General features: G+C 42.7%; 2 protein-coding genes across 10 annotated transcripts in view; both read left to right on the forward strand.

Annotated features, from left to right (window-relative positions):
* Nucleotides 1–531, forward strand: part of LOC134060383 (kinesin light chain 2-like) — a 23,645-nt gene extending 23,114 nt beyond the window's left edge. For all 6 annotated transcript variants that reach the window (XM_062517072.1, XM_062517070.1, XM_062517071.1 and 3 more), the window contains one exon: nucleotides 1–531. This exon is cut by the window's left edge. The gene's annotated coding sequence lies outside the window, so the exon portion shown is untranslated.
* A 355-nt stretch (nucleotides 532–886) lies between these two features.
* Nucleotides 887–10,000, forward strand: part of prkd4 (protein kinase D4) — a 22,368-nt gene continuing 13,254 nt past the window's right edge. For 3 of the 4 annotated variants that reach the window (XM_062516130.1, XM_062516131.1, XM_062516129.1), the window contains exons 1-2: nucleotides 887–1,019; nucleotides 3,352–3,539. In XM_062516130.1, coding sequence (XP_062372114.1) covers nucleotides 974–1,019; nucleotides 3,352–3,539 — 234 coding nt within the window. In that variant the 5' untranslated portion in view covers nucleotides 887–973. Of the gene's footprint in view, nucleotides 1,020–3,351; nucleotides 3,540–7,131; nucleotides 7,188–10,000 lie in introns of those variants that run through there. The other variant, XM_062516132.1, reaches the window with a different exon arrangement.

Here is a 10,000-nt window from a genome sequence, read left to right on the forward strand (position 1 = left end):
AAATGTGGATAGAGAGAAAGATGGAGTGACGACGAGCCAGAAAAGAATGCGGTCACAGTTCAATGTGTATTAAAAAAAGAAAGTCACTTAAATGTATCTCTGTCTCTCACACATGCATATATACAGTAGGCTTCAGACAGCCACAGGCTGGGTGTGAACAGGGATGTGTGTGTGTGTGTGTTTTGCTGTCTTCAAAGCTCTTCTTGTGAGCCATGGTATTGTTTTTTTTTTTTAGAATGTGAAACTCCCCTCCGCCAAATGTGTTGTGTGTGTGTGTGTGTGTCTTCTTAACCAGTTTCTCATATCCACATGAACACACACACACATACGCACTCAGTCTGGTTAGAATGTAGCCTGCAAATTCTATTGAAGGAGTAGGAGTTTCTTGGGTATGGTTAGCTTACTGTATTCCTTACTCCAATGGTCAAGTTCTTAAGTGTGAAGGGGCCAACCTCATGTATATTTTAATAAAATTGTTCAGTAATATGTAATGACAATAAAAAAAAACAATGTTCCACTTTTCAAACTGAATTCAGTGTGTTGGTGTGATTATTTGTTGACATAAGAGAAAGTGAGACTAAAGCCCTAATATGTGTGTCAAACTATTTTTGCGTATGTACAGTATGTGTCTGAACTCGATTACTGAGACTGTGTGTATGTGTGTGTGTGTGTGTGAGAGAGAGAGAGAGAGAGATATTTATGGCCTATACGGCCTCTCATAAGAGACAGAATAAAGAAAAGACGACAGGACGAGACCGAGAGCGAAAGAGAGAGATGACAAAAGCAAGCGACTTCCTGTTTGACTCTTCGACTTTTGTTTTACCAGCGCAGCATTCACCAGAGGAAGCAAAGCAGCGAACACACACACACACACACACACACACACACACACAGTTCTCCACAGGAGACTTCACCTTATACACACTCACATACCCATTTACAGACATACACACACACACTTTGGGGAGGTACAATGGCTGCCAACAGACTCTCTGAAAGCTCGGACTCAAGTATCTCAAGTAAGTGTGTCTTCCTTGTTATAAAAACACCCTTATGTTTTTCACTCTTAATACAGAACTAGACTATATGTTCAGGTTTCAGATTAGCCTCTTACATAATTGCATCATTTACACTAATCCCCCAATTGGCTTCTCATATTCAAAGTGACTCAGATTAGACTCGGATTAAGACTTTAAATTAATTGTTTGTAAAAAAGCACGTTTGCCTGCATCATAATAGGCTGTTAGCCTTTGTTGTATGTTTCTGATAACATTATGTGCGTGCCCATGTCTGATCCTGGGGACACGGTGATGTACACCAAATGACCTAAACAGCTTGAAAGTTATTTAGTCTTGAGCATCTTTTTAATGAATACAGCTGCATGTTTTAATATAGCGGAGCTGCATAAAAACATACCTGTCGACCCTTAAAAAGTTGAGAGCTGTGCGTTACCTTTGGGCACACCTCTGTTATCACACCTTCCTTTCATTTTGACAATGTGCAGGGTTGCATGATGAGGTTATGCCTGGTGACCAAGCTTACCTAATAGCAAGCATGGTGGCCCCTAAAAGGCCCCATAAAAAAACATTTAACTGCGTTACTGAACATAATTATCGCACCTGCATATCATTAAGTTACAAAACATATAATGCATACAAATTATTATGTTACAAAATAATTAATGCAAACATATAATTAAGTTACAAAACACATAATGTATACATATCATTAAGTTACAAAACGTATCATGCATACATATCATTAAGTTACTAAACAGCTCATGTTGACCACATACAGTCAACATGGCGTGTTATGAGACTCGTCTTTAAATGCATACAGGGTCGGACTGTGAGTCCTGTTCTGACGCTCTCTGTCTCTCTTTCAGCCGTTGGGTTAGTCTGTGGGCTTCCACTGACCTCATCTGTAGCTTTATAATGATGCAGGAGACTAAAAGGGCTACAGTGTATGTGTGCAAGAACACCGCGTATGTACTAATACATACTTACATGTGGGTTTATAATTACATTGGTCAAATGCAACTTTCAACTCAGTGCAGATAGGAGAGTTACCGCTGTTTGCCAGATTGCCTGTCAGAATGACTAGACTTGAAAGCATGTAAGGATAGGGACCTGACGCTCTTCTCAATCCTCGGTCCTCGGGCCTTGATCCTCGATCCTTGATCCTCGGTCCTCCGGCTTGTTACCTCCGCCGAGGAGATTATGTTTTCATTTGGGTTTGTTTGTCTGTCTTTCTGTCTGTCTTTCTGTCTGTCTGTCTGTCTGTCTGTCTGTCTGTCTGTCTGTTTGTTTGTTCGCAAGATAACTCAAAAAGTTCTCAATGGATTTCGATGACTGTCTGAAATGACCCAAGGAAGAAACGAGTGAGTGATCCGTATCACCATCTGGATCCAGGAGGCGGTTATGTTTTCGCTTGGCGGAGGTTTGCGCTCTCTGAGTGCTTTTCTAGTTTCCACTGATCTATTAAGAATGACGGGCAACAATGGGATCGTCTATCCAGTGTTCTTTATAGATCAGTGGGAACGAGCCGGAGAATCGAGGACAGAGAGTTGAGAAGAAGAGCCCCTAGAGTGCAGTAGACTAGAACGAGACTAGGCCTAGAAGGTTGATAATTGACTAGTTGCACGAAAGGCTCTCGGTGAGCTTGTTTGTTTCCTGGGGAGCCAGGTGTGCTTGAACCCGCTGCTATTCTGAATGCAATTAGTGTCTACACGTCCTTTATCGTAGCGTGCTGATTCACTATAGGTGCAACACCCAACCGGGTCCGTGTAGACGCTAATTACATTCAGAATAGTGGCAGGTTCAAACACACCTGGCTCCACAGGAAATAAATGAGCTCACCGAGAGCATTTTGTGCAACTAGCCAATAGGCTACCATGGGAAATGACAGCTGATCCCTACAATTCACATTCACATTTGACCTTAATGTTTGCAACCGGCTTTGCAATAACTTGTTTTGTCCAGAACTTGTTTTGTGTCCAATCTCTGCCAGATAAGCCTGGTGTGGAGTGTGAGCCCCATTTCAATACCCACTGTTCAATTCATTCTCTATTCCTTGGATACTTTCTTTCTCTCTCTTCTCTCTCTCTCTCTCTCTCTCTCTCTCTCTCTCTCTCTCTCTCTCTCTCTCTCTCTCTCTCTCTCTCCCTCTCTCCCTATCTCTCTCTCTCTCGTTCTCTTTCTCTCTCTGAGCGTGTAGGCCTACTTTGTGTCAAGAATGTAATAAAGGGTTTTTAAAATTCAATTCTCTCTCTCCCTCTCTCTCTCTCCCTCCTTCTCTCTCTCTCTCTCTCCCTCTCTCTCTCTCATTCTCTCTCTTTCTCTCTCTCTGCAGCAACGTTCTCCTCCATGTCAGTGGGGTCGGGTTCTGTTGGCAGTTCTGTTGGTGGCCCTATTGGCGGTTCTGGCCTGGCGCTGGTGAGGTTCCAGCTGGGTCTGCTGCAGGAGGTGGTCCAAGCGTCGTCGAGGAGACTCAGCTTCCGCTCGGCCAGGAGACTCGCTGCTGAGATCATCGAGAGAAAGGTCAGAGGTTACACACATAGGCACACACACACACACACACACACACACATATACCCACAGAAGAAGTCAACAAGGTTCATGTTGAGCGTTTGCATTCCCTCATATTTTCTTCACTCTCCCCATCTCTGGCATTCTTTACATTTTCTTCACTCTCTCCATTTATGGCACTCTTCATCACACAAACCTAATCTACATTTCATTCACTTGCTCTTCATCCACTTCTGTTCGTCATCTTCCTCGCCGACTTGTTTTGGATAGTTTAGATAAATTCAGCCATGCTGTTCTCCCTCTCCTCCTCTCCCCTCGATGCATGCAAGTGTAAATCTGGCCAGGCCGTTGCCATCATATTTAGACAGTTACTGTCACATTCATACCATCCTTCTGAATAAAGTCATTGTAGAATCTGAATCTGGGTTATAATGGTAACAGATGGTTGTGAGATTAGGCTATCGTCCCTGAAGTCTGTTGACTCCCTGCTTTTTGAATGCCTTTGTGAAAAGAATGCATCACGCTAAATCAACAAGGGACCATTTTGGGACCTGAGGAAGATCAATATGGCCATACCACATGGGGCCCTATTTCAAAACAGTTCGCTTTGATGTATTATTGGCATTTTCCTTCATAGTTTTGCTCCTAAACAGAGTGCCTTTGCTTCTTTGATTTTGTACTTGCGAATGTGAATGAGTCTCAGGACTCCCACTCTCTTGTTCCACTGTGGTGCTAAACAACTACTTGGCAAACAACTGTCCCAGAGGTTAAAAAAGTTCACAGTTGTATTGGGTTAAGGAGTGAAGACACTCAGTGCTAGCCTACTACAGGAAGATGCTAGCAATGCTAATGCTTTAGGGTTAACACACTGAGAGTTCACCGCTAGCTAAATGGGTGTTGGCCGTTGCTATACTACGCAACAGGGCTGTAACCTCACTGGACTGTGGTAAACACCCATCCAATTCAGACATGTGATCTGAGGACTACAAACTACTGCTTGGACATGATGATTTGCATATTGATTGTGTGAAGGAAGCACCATTTGCTGCAAGACATAGTGATCTATCAATCCTATCCTTTTGAAATAATTGGTCTCAAAATATAGCATAATTCTTATGAGTGAGACACTAAATGTATGGTCGAAAGTAGTCAGTCCAGGACCTGAAGATCGATGTGATGTGAATGTTTTCTACTTATTTTTATTTGATCAGACCTGTAGTATGTAGTATGTAGCCTTGCAAGACCACGTGTCAAGTAAAAGAAAGTATAGGTAGAGACAGTGAGGAGATCATGAAGGGCTTCTTATGTTCTCATGCTGAGGAGAGTGTCACGTCTGTCCTGTACACCTGTAACAGTAACAGCTGCACTGGCCACAAAACCAGAACCTTGTAATAGGTTAAAGCCACTTTTGATCATACCGTTGAAAATCCTCTATACGGCTGTAGAGTCAGTTAATGCTGCATGTCAGCAGCTTACAGTATGTTGAAAGACAGCGTCACGGAGGCTTATCGGTATTTAACGGTGTTATAATATTACTTTGTGCCGTCACAAATGGTTTCATCACAGTGGAGTCGTTTTTCTTTGAATCTTAAATCAAAAACTGTGCGGCATTTTGAATTCTGTTGCGGTTTTCAAGTCTGTCGCCTCACGTGTATCTGTCCATAAGCCCTTCAGCTGAAGATTTGTCTGTATCTGGCCTTTGATGGTAAGATAAAGAGAATACCCAGGGTTAGTCTGTCAGATAGCCTGTCACTACATCAACTCTGTGCTTACCCAAGAGGGGTTCAGGCTCTGCACTCTGTGAAGTGTCTTGTCATTTCAGATATACAGTGCAACCAGAATGTTTTCAGACTCTTTAAGTTTTTTACATTTTGTTATGTTTCAGACTCATCTTTAAGACTCATGTTCAATTCAGTTTTTTATCATCAATCTACACAAAATACTCCAATACTCCAGAAAAAGTAGGTGTTTGGAGTGTTTTGTACATTCATAAAAAATATAAGACTGCAATATCTCGTTTACGTTAAGTATTCAGACCCTTTGTTATGACGATTGCAATTGAACTCTGGTGCATCCTACTTCTATCAGTGGCCCTTGAGAGATACTTCTAGAACATGCTTGGAGTCCAGCTGGGTCTAAATGAATTCACTGGACATTAAAGAGGCACACATCTGTCTATGTAAGGTTTCACAGTTGAGGGTGCATAACAAAGTGAAAACCAAGCCACGAGGTCGAGAGAATTGTCTGTACACCTACGAGACAGGATTGTGTTAAGACACAGATCTGGGGAAGGGTACAAGACCATTTTTTCAGCATTGAAAGTGCACAAGAGCACTGTATCCGTCATCATTCTCAAATGGAAAAGTTTGGAACAATTCCAACAGTCTTCCCAGATCTGGTTGTTCAGCCAAACTGTCTGAGTCTGGGACGGATGGCCACGGTCAGACAGGTAGCCAAGGACCCAATGGTCCCTATGAATGAGATCCATAGTTCCTTTGTGAATATGAGAGAAGCGTACAGACAGACAATCTTTCTTCTGATTAAAAAAAAATCACACACACCAGTACAGTGATGATGAGGACACTGTACTGTAGAAGATGTCATCATTAATCTGTGGTCCTGACTCACTGTGGTCATAATAGCTTTAATGAGAAAAGGGTTCCCGAATGTCCTGAGGTGCGGTCAAATGTGGCAAACAGTGGCGAACGTTCATGGTGAACATGTTTTCTTTGAACAGTTAAATTTGAACGATTTGGTGTTAACATTCCATTCTAACAGTAATTGCATTATTGCGTTTGTCAAACTCACGTCCAGTTTCACTGTATGTTCGCGGCGCACCACTTCCTCAGATTCCTCCTCAAACGTTCGCCAAAAACTCAAGGCTAACGGAATACTGTTTGCGAACGTTCGCAAACGTTCGTCTATGTTCGCCTAAGTTCGGTGAACTTGAACGCACCTCTGGCCAAACTCCCAACCTGGCTCACTCAGTCTGGCCCCCTGATCATCCCCCAGTGTAGGCCTAATTGTTGGTTCACACATTACGTCACCTCAAGCCAATCTGTGGTGAGCATTCTGGCGCATAATGACTGCTGTGGATCATCTTGGTGGGTGCTACACATTGGCGGTGGTTGGGGGGTGGGGGTGGGGGGTGGGGGGTGGGGAGAGGGGGTGGGGGTGGTGGTCCCCCTTCACTGTAAAGTGTTCTGGGTGCTCTGGAAAGCTCTGTATTTGGAATGTATTGTTGGATTAAATTGCCTCTGGAGTACATTTGGCTCTGATCTTCCAAGAAACTAGACCGGAACCAGGGGTGGATTCATTCATTCATTCGCAAACATAGGCGAAAGTTTGCAAACAGTTTTTGCTAAAATTTGGAACAGTTTTCGGCGAATATTTGCAAACAGTCGACGGAAGCAACAATGCAATTGCTGTTAGAATGGAATTTAACTGTTCAAAGACAACATGTTCACTACAAACGTTCGCCACTGTTTGCACCAATTTGAATGCACCTCTGTTATTAATATCTGCAGTCAAGTGGCTGTTTCAGGCGTGAAAATAACACACTGGGCAGATGATGGATGCCTCTGTAGTGTTTGTGTAACGTCAAGGAGACTCAGCTTCTGCTCGGCCAGGAGACTCGCTGCTGAGATCATCGAGAGAAAGGTCAGAGGTCACACACATAGGCACACACACACACACAGTGTAACGGTGGCCAGCTGGTACATACAGTAGCTGTGGCAGTGTACATTGTGTAAGTCTCGAGAGTAGTGAGAGAACTAGCTGAGCCTCACTGTTCATCACAAGGCAGGATACATGAGCATGCTGTGCATACTAGACAGTATCGGCCCAGATCTGGCCCGGATCTTCACCACAGAGACACAAGAGCAACACTAGGGCCATTCCACAATATGAAGCCAACTGGGTTGAAACTGCGAGCCTGTGACAGTGTGTGTGTTAATGTTTGGATGGGTGAGAGAGAGAGAGAGAGAGAGAGAGAGAGAGAGAGAGAGAGAGAGAGAGAGAGAGAGAGAGAGAGAGAGAGAGAGAGAGGCTCACAGAGGGGTGTCTACTTCTACTGCAGTTAGGGGGAGAGTCTGTATCAGGCGGGGGGGGCCGTGTGGTTTCAGCTTCTGCTGCTAACTTTCCGACCACAGACGCATACACACACACTCACACAGAGAGAGAGAGAGAGCCGAGAGAAAGAGAGAGAGAAAGAGATAGAAAGAGAGAGAATGACAGAATGAGAGTCGGCACTCTGGCCGTACCATTTTGCTTTGCTTCCCCCCGCTGCATCAGGTTCTACCTTTGATCTTGAGCGGAAGTTTCCACACCGCACACATTCTTGTGTCGCTCAGGACAGGACATCAAATACAGACAAAAACGGATGAACACACACGGACACATCCCCTGTTTTCACACACGCACACACACACGCACACACACACGCGTGCGCACACACACTTCTAAGGTGCACACACCCTCTCACAACAACCCACACATACACAGAAGGCCCACATACACACTCAGTCTGACGATGTGACACCTGTTTCTCACTTTCTCATCCCCACACTTTCTCATCCCTAACAACATTGTCGCTCCTTAAGCACACTTAGTTCCCCATTCATAATTTGTTTCACGTTAGTAAGAATGGCGAGGTGTCGATCCATCCTGTGCACCTGTGCAATGACCGCTGCATAGACCACAATACAGTAGAGCAGTGCTATATTTGATATTTTAGTGGAAAACATTGACAGTGTTTTTTAGGAGTCTTATTCTAGATGCATGTTTTTCATACTTTCTTGTTATATGTTTACTTCTTGTAGCTGAACAGACCCAGGTGGAAAAAAAATACTAAAAAGATACTTTTTATAAGGTGTACTATATATTTACTTCAGTTTGTACTTTTTTCATCAAATTCAAAAGTATACTAAAGTACAACTTTTTGATTACACTTCAAGTGTAAATAGTCATGGAACAACTTTTTACAAACTAAGTCGCCAAATATGGTCCTGCGTCTTTGTCCCACGCACGAGCCACTGGTGAGCATGCGACGAGAATTGCATCATTTGACGTCATGTCGTGTGCCGTGTCGTGTTATGTCGTGTGTCTCAAGAAATGTAAGACTGTGCATCGAAATGACACATATGCGCATGTGTGCAGTAGGGAAAGCAAGCAAGCATTAACATTAATGTATGCCGTTTGGCAAATGGATTTATTCTGGAGAGAATGAGACATTCTCATCGATGTTTCATTTCATTGTCACCAAAGTAATAAATAACATTTGGTATTTAAGTGGAATTGTTTCCATGTCATATTAGATTAAGCTACAAGTTAAGAACATGGTGTCATAAGAGCTCTGACTAGCAGGACGTTATATTTTGTACAAGGCAACTGCAGTCAGCAGCCGCCAAATTTCCAGGGTTGTGCCCGAATATGAAAAGTCAGAAATGACGCTGAAGGAGGAAGCATGTTGTAATATCACATATTCAACAACCTGCGATTTATTGGCTGCAACGTTCCAAGACTCCACAATTTTCAGAGTATCATCACAGTAAACTCAACTAACATCTTTGCCGTCTTTGTCACTTGAAAGCTGCATATCCATCTTTCACAAGTGTCTTACACCATATTTTTAACCAAATGCAGTTGTTTATTTAATATTAGTGAGTGTAGGCTTTAACCTTTGTTGTGGTATCCATGTTTTTCCGCACATTCCGACAGCAAAGCACATGAACAGTAGGCCGGGTGAACCCTGCCTGACCTGCTGGTGAATTTGGATTTCGCTTATGATGCACTTTCAATAAAGTGTAAGAAGATCATACTAATGATGAAGTGCAATTGATGTGCACTTTGAGAAATTAATATTTTAGCATATTTTCTGAAAGTACATTGATATGCTGCTAAAATAAACTTAGGATAGTGCACTATCAAAGTGTGCTTACATCACACTTCTAATAAAGTTAGATCATTTCAGAAAGTATATGCATTTATTACCAAAAATAAACTTACCATGAGTACACTTAAAATAACCTTCTTTACAAGTTAAAATACACTAACATCAAAGTACACTTTTTAAAACGCTAAAGTATTCCACTTTTTGACCTGCAGAGATGTTTTTGCCCAACTATGGCGAATGAAAAGTACTGTGTCCACAGCATCCAGTCTTTCTGCCATGACTCCCATTTCAATAGGTCTGCAGAACTTACTAAAATGGATCAGCTTCAGTATGAAATCTTCTAGAACTTTGTGGTTGAGCTATGTGGCTAGCACACAGCTCGGTGTACTTCAGTTTTGAAAAAAAGAAAAAAAAAATAGGTCATATCTTCAGTTGCACCTACTTCAGTTGAGACTGAAGTTAACAACGGTGATAGACATGATATGACAACAGATTGTTGTCTTCTGATTGTTGTCTTGCTGCACTGACTGAAAGAGCAAAGCACCCTGTTGAGGGCATAGGCCTATAAGTGGACACTTTA

The sequence above is a fragment of the Sardina pilchardus genome, chromosome 16 (genome assembly GCF_963854185.1).
Source record: "Sardina pilchardus chromosome 16, fSarPil1.1, whole genome shotgun sequence".
Classification (NCBI taxonomy): domain Eukaryota; kingdom Metazoa; phylum Chordata; class Actinopteri; order Clupeiformes; family Clupeidae; genus Sardina; species Sardina pilchardus.